This window comes from Mirounga angustirostris, unplaced genomic scaffold, assembly GCF_029215605.1.
Source record: "Mirounga angustirostris isolate CCGP_5_RB_7025 unplaced genomic scaffold, mMirAng1.0.hap1 SCAF_2, whole genome shotgun sequence".
In the NCBI taxonomy this organism is placed as follows: domain Eukaryota; kingdom Metazoa; phylum Chordata; class Mammalia; order Carnivora; family Phocidae; genus Mirounga; species Mirounga angustirostris.
This window is the reverse complement of record NW_026991710.1, coordinates 187,001,938-187,025,240: the sequence shown is the minus strand read 5'-3', so window position 1 is coordinate 187,025,240 and position 23,303 is coordinate 187,001,938. Positions and strand designations below refer to the sequence as shown.

The 23,303-nt window shown below is 44.4% G+C and overlaps 1 protein-coding gene across 1 annotated transcript in view; it reads right to left on the bottom strand.

Annotated features, from left to right (window-relative positions):
* The window catches only part of CENPU (centromere protein U), a 37,100-nt gene extending 21,330 nt beyond the window's left edge, over positions 1-15,770 (bottom strand). Inside the window, exons 1-6 of the mRNA XM_045879641.3 lie at positions 15,677-15,770; positions 12,311-12,359; positions 10,509-10,626; positions 6,502-6,607; positions 3,377-3,437; positions 2,669-2,911 (exon numbers count right to left, since the gene is read on the bottom strand). Of these exons, the coding sequence (XP_045735597.1) occupies positions 2,669-2,911; positions 3,377-3,437; positions 6,502-6,607; positions 10,509-10,626; positions 12,311-12,359; positions 15,677-15,717 (618 nt within the window). The 5' untranslated portion in view covers positions 15,718-15,770. The remainder of the gene's footprint in view (positions 1-2,668; positions 2,912-3,376; positions 3,438-6,501; positions 6,608-10,508; positions 10,627-12,310; positions 12,360-15,676) is intronic.
* Between the last annotated feature and the right edge of the window lie 7,533 nt (positions 15,771-23,303).

The window sequence follows — 23,303 nt, the reverse complement described above, 5'->3', positions numbered from 1 at the left end:
ATTTGCAAATTGGATAAACTTTTATTGCTTTGTTTTCAGTTTCACGGACTAAACTGGCTTTTAAAATCTGCAGTGAAGGGGGCACCTGGGTGACTCCATCGGTTAAGTGTTCAACTCTTGATTTGGGCTCAGGTCATGATGTCAGGGTTGTGAGATGGAGCCCCATGTCAGGCTCCATGCTGGGTGTGGAGTGTGCTTGGGATTCTCTCTCTCTCTCTCTCTCCCTCTGCACTGTCCCCTCTCCCACCCCCACTATAAAGAAAGAGAAAGAGAGAGGGAGGAAGAGAAAGAGGAAGGGAGGAAGGAAGGTCGTTTAGTGAAGCCCATATGTAGTGAATGGTGCCCCTTAAGATATGTCCATGCCCATGAGTGTCATCACAAGCATCCTTTGTGAGAGAGGCAGAGGGAGATGAGACACACACAAAGGAGAAGATGATGTGAAGATGGAAGACAGATAAGGAAGTGATGTGACATCAGCTGAGGAATGCCAGAGCCACCAAAACTGGAAGAAACAGAAAACAGAATACGCTTTACCGCCTGGGCCATCCAGGTGCCCCTAACGTCCTGGTTTTAATCACTGTGCTTTGGTAATGTAAAAAGTAAGAATTAGATGAAGCTGGGTAAAAAACATGTGGGAACTTCCTGAACTATTTTTGTAACTTTTAAGTGTAAAATTAAGAAAACAAAGAACTAAGCTAAAAAATTCATGATGCAAAACTCCGGAGAACTAAAGAGAATCCACAAAATTGGGATATTAAAAACCACCTGAGGCACCTGGGTGGCTCAGTCGGTTAAGCGTCTGCCTTCGGCTCAGGTCATGATCCCAGGGTCCTCAGTGGGGAGTCTGCTTCTCCCTCTCTCTCTGCCCTTCCCCCTGCTCGTTCTTTCTCTCTTACTCTCTCTCAAAAAATAAGGTCTTTAAAAACAAAACAAAACATCCAAAAACTGCACTTTGTAATCAAGTAGACTATTCCCCCACTATAAAAAGACAGTAAAGGAGATAGAATATCTGAACATGTCAGTCACCTTGACCTGAGAGCACATTCCCACGATACCTCAAACAACTACAGATTCAAGTTCACATGGGATGTTCACCAAGACAGACCAATAAGAGGCAAAACAACATGTATAATATGCTTCTATTTGTGTAGAAAGGGGAACTAAAAGAAGAAAATAGATCCATATTTGTTTATACTGGCAGAAGGAAACTGGAAGAACACATAAGAACCTACTTAGAATGTCACCTGGGTGTATATTTACTGGGTGAGGAAGATGGAAAGTGGAACATGATGCAGCAGAAACACATTAAACTTAAAACTTTTTTTGGACATGAGAATGAATTATTCAAAGCATTAAACCAAGTGAATAAAATGATATATTAAGAGCTTGACCAAAAGATCATAAATGTCAAGAATTTAAAACAGAGTGCTTATGACCCAGAAATCTTAGCCACTTTTTTCCTAAGGAAATGATCAAGGGTGTATACCAAGATTTAGCTAGAAAAAAATTCATGAAAGCACTTAAAAATTTTTTTGAATTGCAACCATTCGTTAGAGATTAACTACACTGCAGCACACTCATGAATGAAATGGCGTGTGCTCATTAAGATGGTAGCCTAGAACACTCAGTCAGATGGTAGCCTAGAACACTCAGTCAGATGGTAGCCTAGAACACTCAGTCAGATGGTAGCCTAGAACACTCAGTCAGATGGTAGCCTAGAACACTCAGTCAGATGGTAGCCTAGGACACTCAGTCAGATGGTAGCTTAGAACACTCAGTAAGATGGTAGCCTAGGACACTCAGTAAGATGGTAGCCTAGAACACTCAGTCAGATGGTAGCCTAGGACACTCAGTAAGATGGTAGCCTAGGACACTCAGTCAGATGGTAGCCTAGGACACTCAGTCAGATGGTAGCCTAGGACACTCAGTCAGATGGTAGCCTAGGACACTCAGTCAGATGGTAGCCTAGAACACTCAGTCAGATGGTAGCCTAGAACACTCAGTCAGATGGTAGCCTAGAACACTCAGTCAGATGGTAGCTTAGAACACTCAGTCAGATGGTAGCCTAGAACACTCATTCAGATGGTAGCTTAGAACACTCATTCAGATGGTAGCTTAGAACACTCAGTCAGATGGTAGCCTAGAACACTCAGTCAGATGGTAGCCTAGAACACTCAGTAAGATGGTAGCCTAGGACACTCAGTAAGATGGTAGCCTAGGACACTCAGTAAGATGGTAGCTTAGGACACTCAGTAAGATGGTAGCCTAGAACACTCAGTAAGATGGTAGCCTAGAACACTCAGTAAGATGGTAGCTTAGAACACTCAGTAAGATGGTAGCTTAGAACACTCAGTAAGATGGTAGCTTAGAACACTCAGTAAGATGGTAGCCTAGGACACAAGTGCCCAGGCTGGTCCCACTGGGGGTGAGCAAAGTGCAGGAAAGGCGCTGAGGAGCCTAGACCAAGGAGCAGGGTGGCTCTTTTTGGGAGATGGGATTGATTGTAGGTGATTTTATTTTCCTTTCCATACCTTCTGAATGTTCTCAAACATTTTTATAACAAAAATATATAACTCATCTTTTTAAAGAAACAAAGGAAAGAGAGGAAATGCTTTATTTTCCTCAACTCTTTTTTTTCCCTCCAGGGGGATGGCAGGCACTCTCTTACCGACTGATGTGGTTCTGTCATGGCCTCTTTTTCAACAACTGACTTGGCACTAAGGGGTCTGATTTTTTTAGGAGTGACCGACTCAGCCAATTTCTCTGGAAGCTCTGAAGATGTACATGGTGTATCTGAAACAGGTTCGTGTGGCTGTGTCCTTATTTTCTCTGCAGACTGAACTTTTCTTCTTATATCACCTTCTTCGGTGCTTTCAGATTCATCGCTAATGGGCTTGACTTTTCTTCTTGGCTATGGCAAGAAAGCAGCATTACTGGTTTAGAAAATACAAATGCTTTATCATCCTTACTGTAATAGCGGATAGCCCTAGTTAAGTCCACATTTCTCATTTCCCACCTTCCAGCTTGAACATAACAGGAAGATGGCAACGAGATTAGCAGGCAGGTGGGGAAACCCAGACTCAAGAGCTCCGAATAAACGCTCCCCACAGTTTGCTCTGCCTTTGTAGATCACGATCTAAACAGATGACATGAACGCTCTGAAAACCGACTAGGGACACAGAGACTGGAGGTCTCTATAAATAAAAGCACCTAAAATATGAAAAGCTATTTCCCTTTTTACAATAAAAGTATCTTCTGAAACGTAACATTCTTTCTCTATGTAAAATGTGGTTACGGCACATTTTCTCTATTTGCATCCAATCGAAATAGGAAAGGAAATCTGCTGCAAGATAGCAGAGAGAACATTCCTACATACCTTTTTTGCACTCATCTCTATAGACATGTTTTCACCTGCTTCAATTTCGTAAGTGTCTGACCTGTACCGAAGAACAAACCATCAATATCTTGCACCTATTTTTTTTTTCACGTCTTGTATAAGTCGCTCATCCAATATTAAAACAAGCTCACTTTCATGAGACGATTTCCCTCTGGGCGGGCCTGCCACCTTCCCAGAGTTATGGGTCATCTCCCACATCTTCCCACGCCCAGGCCACATCAGTTTATTCTTGGCGGGCAGGTGGGCGCCCCATTACTGCACCACCTTGTGGTCATGCCCCAGAACTGCACTTTCCCCCACGTTACCACTCCCAGCTCTATATATGGCCCATCATTTGAAATAAAAGCTTATCCACAGACACCAGCCCCATCATTAGGGGATATAAAAGGGAAGCCCGTCTTTTTCCCTTTGAAAAGGAAAAAAAAAAAAACCCTAAATTTCCGATGAGAGATGAGAGTTCATTTTTCCATTCAATTCAACATTCATTTAACGCCAACTTGTACACCATGCATTCAGAACGCAGGGGGCCCCCTGAAGGTGGCAGCATAGCAGGGAGAGAAGACTGGCAGTTTAGAAAGACGGCACTGGAAGGTGTGGGATGGGCGGGCCAGAAGGGAAAGAGCGGTGCTGGAAACAAGGGACAGCAGGCCCCTGCTGCAAGAACGTGGCGAGAGGAACAGGTGGTCAGACCGTGGCAGGGTTGTGGACAGGACAAACAGGACCGGTCAGAGCAGAGAAGCTACCAGGAGTGACTCCTAGGGGACAGCAGGACCATTAATCTAGAGAATCTCAAAGCAGCTTGCTGACACTGGGTGAGAGAGGAAAGGACTGAGCTTGGTTTTGCCTTTGTTGAATCTGAGGTGCCTGTGGACATCTAGGGACATATGGCCAATCTGCAGGACGTGGCGGGCCCCGGAGAAAGGCTGGGCAGGACAGACAGACTCGGGGCGCAGTGGCATCTGGGTAGCTAACACCATGAGAGTAACACGGGGGGCGGGTGGAGAGGAGAGAGCCGAGAGCAGCATCACCTGTGCACATCAAGAGGGGAGAGGGGAAGGAGATCAAGGAACAAAGACCCAAACATCCCTGGTGAGGATCTGGGCCTAGAGGCTGATGCCTCTGCGAGTCCTGGGAAATGCTGCTCTCTCTCGTCCCTGCTGCCCCAACTCCCCTTCATGTCCATATAAATGGATGAAAGACATAAATGGGAGACCTGAAACCATCAAAATCCTAGAGAACACAGGCAGTAACCTCTTTGACATTGGACATAGCAGCTTCTTACTAGGTATCTCTCCTGAGGCAAGGGAAACAAAAGCAAGGGCCTTCATCAGGACAAAAAGCTTCCGCACAGCAAGGAAACAATCAACAAAACTAAAAGGCAACCTACTGAGTGGGAGAAGATATTTGCAAATGACATATCTGATAAAGGGTTAGTATCCTAAATATATAAGGAACTTGCAAGGGGTGCCTGGATGGCTCAGTTGTTTAAGCATCTGCCTTGGGCTCAGGTCATGATCCCGGGGTCCTGGGATTGAGCCCTGCATCAGGCTCCCTGCTCAGCGGGGAGCCTCTCCTCCCTCTCCCTCTGCCCCCCAACCCCCCCTGCTCACTTGCTCTCTCTCTCAAATAAATAAAATCTTTAAAAACTTTCATTTCTTAAAAAAAACTTACAAAACTCAACACCCAAAAGGCATACAATCCAATTAAAAAATGGGCAGAAGACTTGAACAGACATTTCTCCAAAGAAGACATCCAAATGGCCAAGAGACACATGAAAAGATGCTCACCACCACTTACCATCAGGGAAATGCAAATCAAAACTACAACGAGGTATCACCTTACACCTGTCAGAATGACTAAAATCAATGATAAAAGAAACAACAGGTGTTGGTGAGGATGTGGAGAAAGGGGAACCCTCATGCACTGTTGGTGGGAATGCAAACTGGTGTAGCCACTGTGGAAAACAGTATGGAGCTTCCTTAAAAAATTAAACAGCAAATTGCACTACTGGGTATTTACCCAAAGAATACAAAAACACTAATTCAAAGTGATACATGCATCCCGGTGTTTACAGCAGCATTATTTACAATAGCCAAACTGTGGAAACAGCCCAAGTGTCCATCGACTGATGAATGGATAAAGTGGTGTACATATATACAATAGGATGTTATTCAGCCATCAAAAAAAAAAAAAAATGAAATCTTGCCATTTGCAATGATGTGGATGGAGCTAGAGAGTATTATGCTAAGTGAAGTCACTCAGAGAAAAACAAATACCATATGATTTCACTCATATGAAATTTAAGAAACAAAACAAAGGAGCAAAGGGAAAAAAAAAAAGAGCAGGAGGCAAACCAAGAAACAAACTCTTAACTACAGAGAACAAACTGATGGCTCCCAGAGGGGAGGAGGGTGGGGGGATGGGTGAAATAGGTGATGGGATTAAGCAGTGCACCTGTAATGAGAACCTGGCGATTAGAATTAAAATAAAAACTTTAGTATATGTGCTGCACGAAACTTAAAAAAAAAAAAAAAAAAAGCTTCTCCCTCCCTCCCTTTACCTCAAAGCTAAAACCCCCTTCACAAGCATGTTTTCTAGGATAGTCTGTTGTCAATTATGACTACTTTGGGGCTTTTTAGATTAAATTGGACTGTTATAACTGAGGTAGAACTGACATATATTAGTTTCAGGTGTACAACGTGATCATTTGCTACTGTACACATTGCAAAATGATCTCCACAATAAGTCCAGTTAACATCTGTCACCATACAGAGCTACAAAACTTGTTTTTCTTGTGACGAGAAGTGTTCAGATCTACTCTCTTCGCAACCTTCAGACATACAACACAGTATTAGCTACAGTCACCCTGCCGTAATACATGCCCAGAACTGTTTTCTAGGACTGAAAATATGTACCTATAATTAGTTACTATAAGTAGTGTTATTTTCTGAGAACAAGTTTTCATGCAGCAGTTCTCTTGAGGAAAAACCGAGGTTGGCTCCGAAGATGTTTAGAAAGCTTTAGTTTTATAAGCTTCTATCTTAGAGAGCTTCTCAGAAATCCCATTGACCATGAATAAACAACTGCTTGAAATGTAACCGTACCCTTTCTCCACTTCTTTTCTTTGAGGAGTTGAGGGGATGGACGACCCGCAGTATTCGGAGAATTCTTCTTCATCAGCATATATAGCGGTGCTGTGTAAAGGAGGGTCTACAAAAGATTATTTAAAAAAAGAAAAAATGCCACTTCAGAAGTCTGGCGGCTTGGGCAGTGTCTATGCCCTTTACCAGGGCAAGCTCAGTCTGAACGACTCACCACCACACAGGCGACTTACTCCCCAAATGCTTTTGAGCTCGCACCTCAACACTAAGAAATTTAAACTGTTTCACAAGTACATACATGGACATTTATCAGTTATAACCTGTATTACTGTATTTACATACTATGTGGGAATTTTTTAATGAGCTAAAAGAAATCTAAATAGGAATCCTGGCATTCTCTGTTCTCACCCGATGGAGCGTCACGGCTCTACGTGAGAGACCACTGCTGGGAAAGGCACAGAAAGGACTCAGAGTAAAGGAGGACATTCCTACCTGCTCAGGTCAATTGGGACCTCAGCACGCCAGGCCAGGCTGCTGGCTGACAGGGGGAGCTTGGGGGAGGGCGGGGGGCGGCCAGGGATTGCTGCAGGGTGCCTGGTAAGAGCCAAGCGACCATTGCTTCATGCTCAAATTTTAGCATGGCGGTGTAGATTTAAAAGACAGGTGTTCAAATAAACAGCTGCTTAAACGATGAACATTATCAATGCACGATTTTAAAGTTAGTAGTATATTCTGTGTTGCTCTCAACCAAGCAAAGGGATTTGTTTACAACTGCAAATAACAAAGAATAAAAGAAATAAACCAATCCTGAATCTCCATAGGTAACCAGTCATCCAAACTGGACTCTCACATAGAGAGAGAGATAACCCAACTTTAATAAGATAAATAATCTGATTTAAAAATGGATAAATGATCTGAATAGATAGCTCTTAAAAAGATACACAAATGGCTAATAAGCACATAAAAGGATGTTCAAGATCATTAGCCACTGGGGAAATACAATTCAAAACCAAAATGAGGTACCATTTTCCATCCACTGGGATGGCTATCATCAGAAAAAACCCAAGTGAGGATGTGGAGAAACTAGAACCCTCATGGACTGCTAGTTGGAAATGTAACGTGAATGTTGCAGCCTCAATGGAAAACGGCATAACGAGGCCTCAAAAAAGTGAACACAGGGGGCGCCTGGGTGGCTCAGTCGTTAAGCGTCTGCCTTGGGCTCAGGTCATGATCCCAGGGTCCTAGGATCGAGCCCCGCATCGGGCTCCCTGCTCCGCGGGAAGCCTGCTTCTCCCTCTCCCACTCTCCCTGCTTGTGTTCCTTCTCCCACTGTGTCTCTCTCTGTCAAAATAAATAAATAAAATCTTTAAAAAAAAAAAAAAGTGAACACAGGATCCAGCAACCCTACTTCTGCATCTGTACCCTGAAGTGAAAGCGGGGACTCAAACAGATGATCGTACGTCCGTGTTTACAGCTGCGTTATTCACAGTCATCAAACGTGGAAGCAACCCCAGTGTCCATGGACAGATGAATGGATAACACAGAGGATGGAAGATGATTCAGTTTTCAAAAGAAATTCAGACACGTGCTACAACATGGGCGGACTTTGAAGACATACTGCTAAGTGGAAAAAAAAAAAAAAAAGGCACGAAAGGAAAAATACTGTAAGAATCCTCTCATACGAAGTATCTAGAGTCGTCAAATTTCTAGCGTGGACAATGAGGAGCTACTGTCTAGCGGGCAGACTTCCAGGTAGGGGCAAACGGGAAGGTTCTGGAGGTAGACAGTGAGGAGAGCTGTACTCTTACAAATGGTGAAAACGGTCAATTTCACGGTCTGTAGAGGTTACCACACAAACACAATGAGACCGCTTCACGCTCATGGCCAGAATCAGACAGTCAGGTGACAGCAAGGGCTGACCAAGCTGCAGGGAGACTGGGGCCTCGTGCATCGCTGGGTGGGGGGCGGCTGCTCGGTAAAGCAGTTCCTCAAAACGGTGATGGGGCACGACCATACGCCTTAGCAGCTTCCCCCTCAGGTGTGGACCCAAGAGAAATGAAGACACAGGTCTGTACAGAAACTTGTACATGAACGTTCACAGCAGGATAACTCAGACTGGGCCCACAGGGGAAACAACCCAGGTGTACGTCGACTGCTGAGTGGAGAACAAAGTGAGGTATAGTCAAACAATGGATTACTGAGCTACAGCATTTTTAGGAATGAAGCACATCGACACTTGCTACAATACATACGGACCTTGAAACTACTGCGCTGAATGAAAGAAGCCGATCACAGACGAACAGGGTATGACCACTCCATTTACGTGAGCAGGCACACCCATGGTCAGGAAGGAGGTGGAAGGTTGCCAGGGGCTAGGGGTGGGGGACGGAGGGGTGAGGAGGGACTGCTAATGGGTACAGAGTTTCTTGCTGGGTGATTAAAAGATTCTGGAATACACAGTGGTGATGGTCGTACAATTCTGTGACTACATGAAAATACCACTGAACTGTACACTTGGGGCGCTTGGGTGGCTCCGTCGGTTAAGCAGCTGCCTTCGGCTCGGGTCATAATTCCAGGGTCCTGGGATCGAGCCCCGCATCGGGCTCCCTGCTCAGTGGTGAATCTGCTTCTCCCCCTCCCACTCCCCCTGCTTGTGTTCCCTCTCTCACTGTGTCTCTCTCTGTCAAATAAATAAAACCTTAAAAAAAAAAAAAGAATTGTACACTTGAAAACGGGGAATTTTTTGGTAAATGAATTACATTTCAATTTAAAAATTTATGTGGGGGCACCCCAGGGGGCTCAGTTGGTTAAGCGTCCAACTTGTGATTTCGGCTCAGGTCATGATCTCAGGGTCGTGAGATCGAGCTCCGTGCTGGGTGTGGAGGCTGCTTAAGATTCTCTCTCTCCCTCTCCCCCTCTCCTCCCTCCCCCTCTCTAAAAAATAATAAAATGAAAAAAAAAATTATGGGGTTTCTTTTGGATTCCGATCTTTTACATTTAAATTTCCTTTAAATAAGTAATTAAAACATTTTAATAAAGCCATAACAAAAGATGTGTTCTGGTAATGCTTATCTTATAAAACGTACAATATTCTTTTATTAACGAAAGACTACAAGATCTTAGAGACCAAATTAAAAATATGTCAGAGGTTACAGGTTTTCAAAATGCCCTTTAAACTTATTCCAGCAACAATGTCTGATCAGGGCGCCTGGGTGGCTCAGTTGGTTAAGCGACTGCCTTCGGCTCAGGTCATGATCCTGGAGTCCCGGGATCGAGTCCCGCATCGGGCTCCCTGCTCTGCGGGGAGCCTGCTTCTCCCTCTGACCCTCCCCTCTCTCATGTGCTCTCTCTCATTCTCTCTCTCTCAAATAAATAAATAAAATCTTTAAAAAAAAAAAAAAAAAAAAAAAACAATGTCTGATCACTGCTGATCTCAAAGCACCTGGTACTTTCTGTTCAGTTTTGGCCTGTGGAGTGGCCAGTGAGGACCCAGCCAGAAGCAGGCCCAGCTGGACAACTCACATACTCCTGGTCAACCGGGTACCAGCCCTGTTTTCCTCACATTCCAAGGAACACAGGTGAAGCTCTCCCCCGGCTCTCCTGAAGGAACCTCTGACTCTGTATTAAGGAAAAGGGGAAATTACCCCTCTTCTCCTCCCTCAATTAAAGCGCCTTACTGAATGACTCTATTCGTGGTATGGAGTGAGAAACACAGTTCATATTCTTCTTGTTAGAGAGTACTGTAACGGGTGTCCTGATCGGACTGGCTTGTTGACAAATGCTACTAGAAGAGTTCCACCCTGATAAATGTTTAACAGAGTTCTTAGTTCCAACGTACCTAGAAGTGGGGAAAATTAACTCAAATTATCAAGTACTCCCCCAAACGCTATAGTCATATGCAGACATAGGGTTTTTATACTTGAAGATATTTCCATATTTTTATCAATAACTAGCCTAAAGCTTTTAGGATAAACTATAAAATTTTTAGGATAAAGACTTAAAATACTAACCAAAGATTTCGTAAGGTTCTTCATCTTTCTCATTTTCACCCAGTCTGCCGATGCTGGAGATAACAGAATTATCAGGAAAATGAAATACATCAGTGGGCTTCTGCTTTGGGCCGGCTTTCTAAAAGTAGACAAAGTCAAAGTCATTGAATTGGCGCTAACAAGCAGGAACATTATAAAGCCGATTTATTTAGCAAGGACAATTCTGCTATTAGTGGGGCTGAATGAAATGATCCTTCACACTTGCTGTGGGGAGAGGCACAGACCACTTTGACAAACCAAGGCCAGGACTGGCGAACTTTTCTGGAAGGGACCAGACAGCAACTACATTAGGCTTTGCATCTGTTCCAACTACTCAGCCGCTACTGACTGAAAGCAGACAGCAACAATGCAGAAAGAATAAACATGGCTGGGTTGCAATAACACTTTATTTACGAATACGGAAATGTGCATTACATAACATTTTCCCCTATCATGAGATGTTCTTCTTTTGACTTTATTTCAACCATTTAAAAATGTCAAAATCATTCTTAGTCCAAAAAAACAGGGGGCAGGCCAGATTTGGCCTCTGGGTCATAGTCTGCCGACTCCTGATCTCGGGAGAGCTCTGGGCCCTCTCTCCAGAAATATGCCCATACACCTGAAAGTTCGTAAGGATACGGGGCAGGGGGAGCTCCCAACCAAAGGAGAGAGACAAAGGTTTATGGTTCCATATACTAACAAGCCCCATGAAGTTTGCTGCCCTAAATCCTCATGAATAGACCAAAACATACAGAAAATGAGAAAAACTTCCATCATAACTCTGGAAAATGAGGAAGGGTGCCATTAACAGATGAGAAAGTATGAGAAAATTCTGGAAGATATAAAGAAGATGGAATAAATTGAACAACAAAAAACAAAACTTTCCCATTTATAGACCTTCCATCTCCCTGAGGCAAACTGGCCTCCGGCATACAGCCACTTCAAGGGAAGAGGTCCGGAGAGCTGAGAAATCCTCCTCGGGCACTGCGGACTTCCTTCCGGCTAAGGCAGGCTGGGAGTGGGGCTGAAGAACTTGGAGAAACCCACGCCAGGTACGCTGGATGTTAGCCACCGAGGGCAGAGAGCTGAGAGAAATCCATCCATAGAACAAGCACGCTAGGGCAGTGTGGGAGCCCAGAGCTGAGCGCAACCTTTGCAGAGGTGTCCCAGGCCTTCCCGCAGGACAAGAAGGGGGTTAGGGCAGCAGGTGGAGAGAGCTCACAGGACAGGAGGGCAGGGCAGAGAGCAGACAAAACCCCCCACTCCCTGCACCCTGAAAGCAGCCACTCTCAGACGTCGTTAATGTAGGTTTCCACTGCCAAGTGGATGAGCCATTGGAAAATAATATGAAATGAGCTATGGAGAGTGAAGAAATATACCCGCCTTTAACGTACATTTATTTTAAGACCCTAAAGAGAAACTATAATGTGGACTAAATCAATAGCATGAAATCATAAACAATTGTGGGAAACAAATGGAGAAGTAGTTAAATGAAAAAAGCAAAATACAGAGAGTTGTACACATTTTTATAGGATATCAATTATCCAACTGGAAAAAAAACCAAAAAACAAAACGGAGGCCCAGAAAAAAAGATTCAAAATGTTAACAGTGGTCATTTCTTCCAATATACTGGCAAAGGTGGGAGGAAAAGGAATATGCTTTTCATCACAATAAAACACTGAGTTTACCCAGTGAAATCTATGAGATTCGAAGCTTCCCACGAAACGTGTTATTTCATATCATCAATTATGAGAGAATCACATTAAAATACAAAGATAACTTACATCTTTTGTGGAATGTGTTCTTCCTACAGTGTTCTTTGAAGATCTCACACTATTAAACAGCAAAAACACACATAGGAGGAAATATTTAAAATAACTGGGGAAGCACCCTATAACTTGCAACCCTCTCTAAGCATTTTTTCTCCCCAAATTATATTCCTTGTTAGTTGCATGAATAGTGTGCACCCAGTGCAAGTCAGGTTATGGCCAAATCCTTTCAGAAAACCGAACCTGTATCTCACACATATTTTTTACAGGTCAAATCATATCACCGGTGTAGAAAGTTGCACAGCTCTCTTCCTCAGACACAGACACTCTTCATCCTGCTGTTATCCTCGGCCCTGAGGACAAGTCAACAGCAGCGACTGAGCGTTTCTGCAGAACTGAGCAAAAGGGAGGTCCATTGGCATTTAAAAAGCACCTGACACCCATTCCACCCCATGCCTGGCTCTTGCACATACATCTTCTCATTTGGCTCTCACAGTCCTATAAAGCAGAAGCGAAGCCCATGTTGCAGATGTCGATTCACCCAAAGCAGCACACAGCCAAGGAGAAGCCTGCATTAAAACGTGCACCAAAATAAATAAAATCTTTAAAAAAAAAGGGCGCCTGGGTGGCTCAGTTGGCTAAGCGACTGCCTTCGGCTCAGGTCATGATCCTGGAGTCCCGGGATCGAGTCCCGCATCGGGCTCCCTGCTCGGCAGGGAGTCTGCTTCTCCCTCTGACTCTCCCCCCCTCATGCTCTCTCTCTCATTCTCTCTCTCAAATAAATAAATAAAATCTTAAAAAAAAAAAATAAAACGTGCACCAGTTCAAATCCAGCTTCCCTCCTTCCGCCCCTTCATGCCCCTCCACTGGACATTACGATAAAAGGATAAAGTTGTACATCTTCAAGCTTAAAGTAAACAAGATGTAAAAACAGGGACTAAAATACAAACTGGAAATAAGAGTGGCAGGAAATATTATCGCCAGTGAATGTGTATCGAGTATCCTTTGTGCACCAGGCATTGTACTAGGGGCACTGGGAATGCTCTGGGAAATCCCATCCTCAGCCCCTGACTTTACAACACGCCACGCAGACACCCGTTTGTGGGTAGCAAAATCAGCTTAGTGTGTCTGAATCCATATTTGAGTAATGTTGTATTTGATAAAACTTCAAACTCACAGAAAAATCACAAGTGTAAGAACATTCTGTATATCCTTCACCCAGGTTCACCAATTGTTTCCATTTTGTTTCATATGCTTTCTGTGTGTACATGTAAACGACAGACACCATGCACCTTTACCCCTAAATAAGTCAGTGTGTCTCTCCTAAGCAAGACAGTATATTGCATCGTCATGGTACAATTTCCAAATTAAGAAAAGTAACACTGCTATGATTATATAATCTACAGTCTATATCCAAATTTCATCCGTTGCCCCATCATGTCCTTTAAAAATTTCTTTCTGCGTTTTCAAAAAGGAAATACAAAAGAATATAAAATATAAGATTGGGCGCCTGGGTGGCTCAGTTGGTTAAGCGACTGCCTTCGGCTCGGGTCATGATCCTGGAGTCCCGGGATCGAGTCCCGCATCGGGCTCCCTGCTCGGCAGGGAGCCTGCTTCTGCCTCTGACCCTCCCCCCTCTCATGTGCTCTCTCTCTCTCATTCTTTCTGTCTCAAATAAATAAAAAAAAAAATCTAAAAAAAAAAAAATTAAAATATAAGATTGCACTGGACATTGTATCTGCATAAACTCTTTCTTGTTCTACATGTGTGTAGCGCACATTTATGTACAGTGATGTAAAAATATCATTATTGTGACTCACAAACAAAAAAGCTGAACTCCTCAGAGCAGCAGTTTTCAAACTTCTGGCATCAGAATCACCTGGAGGGCTTCAAACCCAGAAGGCTTGGCTCCAGCCCCAGAGTTTCTGATTCAGCAAGCCCAGGATGGGATCTGAGATTTTGCATTTCTAACAAATGCAAGGAACCACACCTGAAGAACCTCTGCTCTACTGGGTTCTCAGCTCCCAAGAAGAAGATAGAACAGGTCTTCATTTTATGGCATTTATGATTCTAGGGTTTCAGAAAAGTGACTTATCCGTGGTCATACAGCCAAGGAACAGAAATAGGACTAAAACCCAGATCGCCTAATTTCTTATCCTCCTCCCCACTGGCTCCTGCCTCCTCTGTGTTTAAGAAAAAGTCAGGTTTCCTCCTTACCTTAGCGTAGGAGCAAGGTGAGGTTGCCGAAAGACAGAAACCTCTGTGATACCATATGTAAGATTTTTGGTATATGTGCCCCAGTGTGCTTTAGGGGGAGGGGTGAACAGATTTCAGGAGTCTCAAAGGCAAGAATGTTACATGTATACACACACACACACACATATGGAGAAAGAGGGCGAAAAATGGGGAAGGGGAAGTCAGGGGACAGAAACAAAAGCTACCTGGCCTATCAGAATAAGCTTAACTCTTGTCAGGTGATGTTAAGGCCCATATTCTTTCCCCATCCTCCCCTCCATTGGGAGAGTCTTCCGTTCTTCCCCACCAGCCACAGGAGTCTAGTCTGTTTATTCCACCTGCCTGCTCCGCCCTGCTCCAGCCTTTCCCCACCCTATATTCTGCTTGGCTCACCTTCCACAGTCAGCTCGCATCTAAAATGCCACCTCCTCCAGGCAGTCTTCCCACCGTCCTGGAGAACTCCTGGATTTGTATGACCCTGTGTACCCACTGTGGCAAGCCGAGACCCCTTTAGTGCTCAAGACACCGCCAGTGGGCCAGATGTCAATGAATCCATTAAAAATAACATTTTGGAGAGCGGTTTGGCAGCCTATATTTAAATGCATGCCCTTTTTGATAAATAAAAACCAAGCGCCTGACCCATCCTGGAGCGCCCCTTTTAAAAAATAACAAGCGGCAGCTTGGTCTCCCAGCTGGAGATTTGATTCAGCTTTAAGGTCTGTGTTACAAAACCACCAGGGTCTTGAAAATAAGAATACTGACTACCAGCCGGAGTGCAAACGTTTCTAGAATGTTATGTGTGGCAAGCAGCAGATAATCGATGCGTTATTTATTGGATATTTTGTTTCAAAATATTTTGAGTCTTTAGACTACAACCGCCCACGCAAAGCTAGCAAACGTCCTTTTCCACCCTCCAGGCACAGGGTTCAGCTGTTAACTCCTTTAAATCTTGCGGCAACCCTAGGTAGTCGGGGTAATTATTCCCATTTTACAGGTGGAAACCGAGGCCCTGAGCGAGTTCCAAAGTGGCAGAGCCAGGGAGCGTCGCTGCGCAGCACAAACAGCTCCGAGAGGCACAAACACCGCAGTAGAGGAAGGAGATAAAGCCTGTCCCCAGCCCGCGTCCCCCCGGGCCGCACAACTCACCCGCCCGGCCCCGGGCACCGCACCCTCCGCGGCGGGGCCATCCGAATCCACCGCTCTCGCCGCAGTCTGAGCCCGGAAAGCTCCCGCCAAACCCCGCGCCGCTCCGAGCAGCCAATCGGGACAGAGCACGCTCGCCTGCCCCCCAAGCCCCTCCCCGGACCTTGAGCGCCCGCGGGCCCGGGGCTCCTCCCCGTCCTGGAGAGCGAGAGAAAACCCGGACTGGACTTATGGGAAAGCTGGAGTCCACGCCTTACAACCAATTGCTGATGGTCTCTGAGTCGTCAGCAGTTTGCCGGGCTTTTCTTCGCACCCGCGCTCCGCGCCAGTTTTCCAAAGCTCCGCAGTTCCTTAATCGCATGGGCCCGCCCACGGGGCGGGGAAGGGGAGGAGCCGGAGCTGAAAAGAGGTGGTGCGGTCGCTCTGTGGACCGGATCCAAATCCGGCTAGGAGCTCCTGGTGCTTAGGCTTAGAGCAATGCATCGCAAAAAGGCAGGATTTGACTCCGCCGCTGCCCTCAACCAGATGTGTGAGCTGCGCGTGTTATTTTACCCCTATTCCAGTTTCCTCACTGCAAATGGGGAGGGCCCCTTCTGGAGCTAATATTCTCCTATTCTTTTCTTTGTTTAAAAATGTATTGTCCTGCAAACCAACGTTGGGCCCTAACCATACCGTAAATAAAAATGTACTTAAAATGGATCAAAGACCTAAACTTGAAAATTATACAACTCGTAGACGAAAACAGGCAAAAATTTCATGACGTTGAATTTGGTGATGATTTCTTGGATATGAGGCCAAAAGCACAGTTTGGGACGATGAAAAAGTTCTGCAGATAGGTAGTAGTGGTTGATTGCCTAACCTGAATGTACTGAAGTAGTGTCGCTCAAGTGTAGAGTTAAAAATGATTAAAATGCTAAATTTCATGTTATGTATATTCTATCACAATAAAAAGTTATAACGTATTTCATGCACACAAAAGAATAGAATATATATAATGTACGGATAAAAAGGAACACCCATGGGGCGCCTGGATGGTTTAGTCAGTTAAGCATCGGACTGGTGATTTAAGGCTCAGGTCATGATCTCAGGGTCATGAGATCCAATCCTCCCCACCCCCCACTAACGTGGGCTCTGTGCTGGGCATAGAATCTGCTTAAGATTCTCTCTCTCGGGGCGCCTGGGTGGCTCAGTCGTTAAGCATCTGCCTTCGGCTCAGGTCATGATCTCAGGGTCCTGGGATCGAGCCCCACATCGGGCTCCCTGCTCGGTGGGAAGCCTGCTTCTCCCTCTCCCACTCCCCTGCTTGTGTTCCCCTCTTGCTATGTATCTCTCTGTCAAATAAATAAAAAAATCTTAAAAAAAAAAAAAAAAAAGATTCTCTCTCTCCCGGGTGCCTGCTCAGTCGGTTGGGCTGTGCCTTCGGCTGGGGTCCTGATCCCAGGATCTTGGGATTGTGTCCCGCGTTGGGCTCCCTGCTTCGCGGGGCGTCTGCTTCTCTCTCTGCCCTTGCCCCTGCTCATGCTATCTCACTCTCTTTCTCAAATAAATAAATAATCTTAAAAAAATTTTTTTCTTTCTCTCCCTCTGACCCTCCCTCCCCACTCCCTCTCAAAAAAACCCCAAAAAACCAAAAAACCACAAAATAAAAGCACCCATGTACTCACCACTGGATTAGAAAATAAACCATTATCTCCCCCCACCCATCCCGCCAGCGATAACCACTCTTGTGACTTGTCCTCAGACCCACAAACACCAGACTTACAAAGCTTTTCCCAGAAAATGGAGCTACCTTGATAAATCCCTAAATAATGTATGAATTACTGTATTGTTCTAAACTTTATATAAATGATATTTGGTATCATTTATATATATATATCTGCAAGTGCTCTTAATCAAAACTATGATTTTTAGATTTAGCCACATCAATGCATGTAGCTGTAGTTCATTTTTTTTCATTGTCTTTGGAATGCATTAAGCAAATATTCCACATTTTATTTCTCCATTCCCCTGTGTATGGCTACATCAGTTGTCTTCAGTCTTTTTGCTCTTACCAACAATGCAGTGCTAAACATTCTTGTGTCTCACATGACATATGTCTGAGAGTCTCTCTAAGGATAGACTCAGTAGTAATATTATCATCTCATAGGGCAATGACATTTTCAGCTCTCCATGGTAATGTCAATTTTTTTTAAAAAAATTTTATTTATTTATTTGACAGAGAGAGACACAGAGAGAGAGGGAACACAAGCAGGGGGAGTGGGAGAGGGAGAAGGAGGCTTCCCGCCGAGCAGGGAGCCCGATGCGGGACTCGATCCCGGGACTCTGGGATCATGACCTGAGCCGAAGGCAGAGGCTTAACCAACTGAGCCACCCAGGCGCCCCGGTAATGTCAATTTTTATACCCTGTTTGGTAGACTACAATTTAAATCCCCCATCAGCGGTATATAAGAGTCCCCTTGGCTCTCTATACTTTTCAACACTTAGAGCTTTCAAGACTTTTACATTTTTACCTAACTAGTGAGCTGAAATGCTATCCTATTATGTTTTTGATTTGCATTTTCCTTAAGTCCATCATCTTTTCATTGTTTATAGGTCCTTGATTCCTCCTTAGTGATATAACCCCACCCAGGAATTACGTGGGCAATTACCATTGGAGAGTAAAATACCTTTGAGGAATTGAAAGTACCTCCCGGCTAATGGGTAGAAATAGGGTTCCTGGAGCCACAGAAATCTGTGGATTTCCTATCCACCCTTAAGAGAGTGGATAGGTAGTTCCATTTTCTGGGAAAAGGGTAGTAGGTCTTGTGCTTGTGGGTCTGAAAAAAAAACAACAAAAAACAGAACTGCCCAACTGTCAAGACAGAAGAGATTCAGCACTCTGGATGAAATAAAAACTCAACCCAAGTAGCGTTTAAAAAATAAAAGGAATTTATGAGCTTGTGTCCAGAGGTAGAATGGCTGTCAAGCACACTTTGACCTAGAGGTTTGACAAGCCATCAGGACTCTGAATCCATTTTCTTGCCCTCCTTGTACATCAGCTTTTTCCTCAGGCTGGGTATTATCATCACCATCATCATCACCATCATCATCATCATCACCATCATTATCATCATCACCATCATCATCATCATCACCATCATCATCACCATCATCATCATCATCATCATCATCACCATGATCATCATCATCACCATCATCATCATCATCACCATGATCATCATCATCATCATCATCATCATCATCATCATCATCGCTTGGACTTATTGAGCATTTACTATGATCCAGGCATTGTTCTAAGGGTTTAGTACTTATTAAACCATTTAAACCTCTCAATAACCCTATGTGGTAAATACTCTAATCCCACTTTACAGATGAGGAAATGGAAGAACAGCCCCACAGGTGGTAAGTGGGGGTGCCTGCATTAGATCTTAGGATTCAGGCCCAGAGCTGGCACCTGCTAGCTGTTCCAAGTCTCACATGTGAACTCCACCGTTCAAAAAAAAGGGCATAGCCGTGTCTAGCATTCCCAGAAAAAGCCCTAAGCTTTACTCAAATCAGTCCAGCTTTGGTGACATACCTACCTCGGTGAGTCAGGGTTCTCCAGGGAAACAAAACCAATTATCTCATACAATCAATTATAGAGGCTGGTGAGTCTGCAATGAGAGGGCAGGCCAGCAACCTGGAAATTCAGGTTAAGTCTGAATTCTGCAAGGCAGCAGGCTGGAAACTTAGGGAGAATTTTTAGGCTGTAGTCTTGAGGCAGAATATTTTTTTATCATGCGTGAAATCCCAGTCTTTGCTCTTAAGGCCTTCAACTGGTTGGGTGAGGCCCACCCACAGCATGGAGAATAATCTGCTGTACTCGAAGTCTGCTAATTTAAAGATTAATCACATCTAGGGGCGCCTGGTGGCTCAGTCGTTAAGCGTCTGTCTTTGGCTTGAGTCATGAGCTCAGGGTCCTGGCATCAAGCGCCTCATCGGGCTCCCTGCTTGGTGGGAAGCCTGCTTCTCCCTCTCCCACTCCCCCTGCTTCTGTTCCCTCTCTCGCTGTCTCTCTCTCTCTGTCAAATAATTAAATAAAATCTTAAAATAAAATAAAGATAAATCACATCTAAAAAATACCTTCACAGCAACACCTAGACCGGTGTTTGGCCAAACACATGACCCCTGAGCCAATTCCTGCGGCCAAAGAACTGGAATAGCATCCAGGAAGCCCATGGATTCCTACTAGAATAGCAGTGGTGGATGGGGGTTGGAAAGTGAGAAAGTGGGAAATGGATGCTGTGGACACAGGCAACTGAAGTCCTTTGCAGAAACTTGCCCAAGCCCATAGAGCTAGTCATAGGGAAGGCAGGATTCCAACCTAGGCTTTCTAACACCAAGCTCACATTTGTTCCTCTCATGCTCCCTTCTCAGTTAAACTGTTAGCTTAGAGCAGAGATTCTCAAATTGGGTGAGGAAAGGGGTCACATTCCAGGATCTCCGAGGCATGTGGAGTATGATAAAACAGTAATATTGTAACACAGAGAAGACTCTCAGTTGCTCTGGTCAGAGGGTGGGTGGGAGGGGCACCTGGGTGGCTCAGTCGGTTGGGCGTCTGCCTTCGGCTCAGGTCATGATCCTAGGGTCCTGGGATCAAGCCCCATGTCGGGCTCCTTGCTCAGCGGGGAGTCTGCTTCTCCCTTTGCCTGCAGCTCCCCCTGCTTGTGAGCTCTCTCTCTCACAAATAAGTAAAATCTTTAAAAAAAAAAAAAAAAAAGAGGGTGGGTGGGAGCCTCGCCTAAGAATTTAGTGTTGAATGGCAATTTCCAAGCTTCTGTGGTTTATTGTACTGCTGGGGCGAAGACCAGAACTTTCATGAGCATCTGAATGTAGAAAGCCAAGTGTAGAGCCCAGTCTGGGTGGGAGGAGGCAAACACCAAGGCTCATCATAAGACAGTAAGAGAAACGTAGGGGCTGGGGGCTGGGAGCTGGCAGCTGGAGAGGGGAGAAGGGTTGGTCAAGCGAAGAGGAGAAGCCCAGCAGGTGAGCAAAGCTGCAGCCAAGGACAGATCCGGTTGCTGGGAAACTCTTTAAGGAAGCCATGGCCCATATTTCTATTTTCAGATGGCCCCTGTGTTGTGTGTGCTCTCTCCATCACCATTAACCTTTTGCATATTTGTTAAACTCAACAACCTTGTCTCGGTGTACGTAGGGATTAGGGCCAGGGGCCAGGATGGGGTGAAGCATGGTGTTGGAAGGGGGCTGAACACACAGGAGTGGAGGGAGCAGGGTCCCGACTCCTGCAGGTAGCCTGGGACAATGTGAGCAACCAGAAGATGAAAAGTGATGGCAGAAAAGCTGGAGGACATCTTCATGGGTGGGTTGGTAGGTAGGCGGGGGCCCTTGGTAATAGAACATTCTTTCATGTTTGGAAAATGAAAAAAACCCCACAATTATTGCTTTTATAATACACATGCAGAAAATAAAGAACTACAAAGCATCTTGGACGCTGGGATGAATGGAGTGGTTGGGCATGGACACTCCCCTGGGGAAATATATCTTCCCTGTGGATTTGGTTGATATATATATTAGTTTTAGGTTTTAGAATTATTAGTTTGATTTTTAAATAAGAATATAAATGAGAATATTATTATTTATCTTACAGGTTTATCATGAAGGTAACAGGTAAAGAATATGGAATCTACATATATAGACTGCATTTATATACATATATATATAAAATATCCATTTGTAATTTATTTTTTAAGAATACAAATTTTTGCCAGGAGTTTTAGGAATTGCTCTAACATTGCTTTGGTTTTTTGTTTTTTAATTTAAATTCAAGTTAGTTAACATATAGCAATTGCACTACTAGGTATTTATCCAAAGGATACAAAAATACCAATTCAAAGGGGCACATGCATCCCAATGTTTATAGCAGCAATGTCCACAATAGCTAAAATACGCAAAGAGCTCAGATGTTCATTCACAGATGAATGGATAAAGATGATGTGGTATGTATACACACACACACACACACACACACAGTGGAATATTACACGGCCATCAAAAGGAATGAAATCTTGCCATTTGCAATGACGTGGATGGAACTAGAAGGTATTATACTAAGCGAAATAAGTCAGAGACAGACAAATACCATATGATTTCACTCATATGTGGAATTTAAGAAACAAAACAGATGAACACAGGGGAAGGGAAGAAAAAATAAAATAAGATAAAAACAGAGAGGGAAGCAAACCATAAGAGACTCTTAACTCAAGGGAACAAACTGAGGGTTGTTGGAGGGAGGGGTGGAGGAATGGGGTAACTGGCTGATGGGCATTAAGGAGGGCGCGTGATGTAATGAGCACTGGATGTTATATGCAACTGATGAATCACTGACCTCTACCTGGAACCTAATAATGCACTGTATGTTAATTAACTTGAATTTAAATTAAAAAACAAAATCCAAAGCAATCTTGGAGCAATTCCTAAAACTCCTGGCAAAAATCTGTATTCTTGCAAAATAAATTACAAATGGATATCTCACTTCTGGCATAAACAACAACAACAAAAACAAAACAAAAGCGGCGCCTGGGTGGCTCAGTCGTTAAGCGTCTGCCTTCAGCTCAGGTCATGATCCCGGGGTCCTGGGATCGAGCCCCGCATCGGGCTCCCTGCTCTGCGGGAAGCCTGCTTCTCCCTCTCCCACTCCCCCTGCTTGTGTTCCCTGGCTCCCTATGTCTCTGTCTGTCAAATAAATAAATAAAATCTTTTTTTTTTTTAAAGATCTTATTTATTTATTTGAGACAGAGAGAATGAGAGAGAGAGAGCTCATGAGAGGGGGAGGGTCAGAGGGAGAAGCAGGCTCCCCGCTGAGCAGGGAGCCCGATGCGGGACTCGATCCCGGGACTCCAGGATCATGACCTGAGCCGAAGGCAGTCGCTTAACCAACTGAGCCACCCAGGCGCCCAATAAAATCTTAAAAAAAAAAAAACCCACAACAACTTATCATTTCTTATTGGGCCTCTGTTTTTTTTCAAGGGAGCTTTTCTGTAGAACTTTCTGTACAGAGCCACGGCCACCAGAGGGCAGACGAAGACTGGTCCTGGAGGTTTGAAAATGTAATTGTGGAGTGCTTGCATTTTCAGATGTTGTTAAGGAAAAAAACAGATGAACACAGGGGAAGGGAAGGGAAAATAAAATAAGATAAAAACAGAGAGGGAGACAAACCATAAGAGACTCTTAACTCTAGGAAACAAACAGGGTTGCTGGAGGGGAGGGGGGTGGGGGGATGGGGTAACTGGCTGATGGGCATTAAGGGGGGCACGTGATGGAATGAGCACTGGCTCTTCTATGCAACTGATGAATCACTAAATTCTACCCCTGAAACTAATAATACACTACATTGAATTTAAATAAAAATTTTTTAAAAAATTAGAAACAAAAAGAAGTCTGTTCAAGATTAGTAACACTACTTTTTTTTTTTTTTTTTGGAGAGAGCGAGAGAGAAAGTGAGCAAGCATGAGCTTGGGAGAGGGGGAGAGGGAATCGATCCCAGGACCCCAGTATCATGACCTGAGCCGAAGGCAGACGCTCAATCGACTGAGCCACCCAGGTGCCGCAAGACTACATATCTTAACTACCT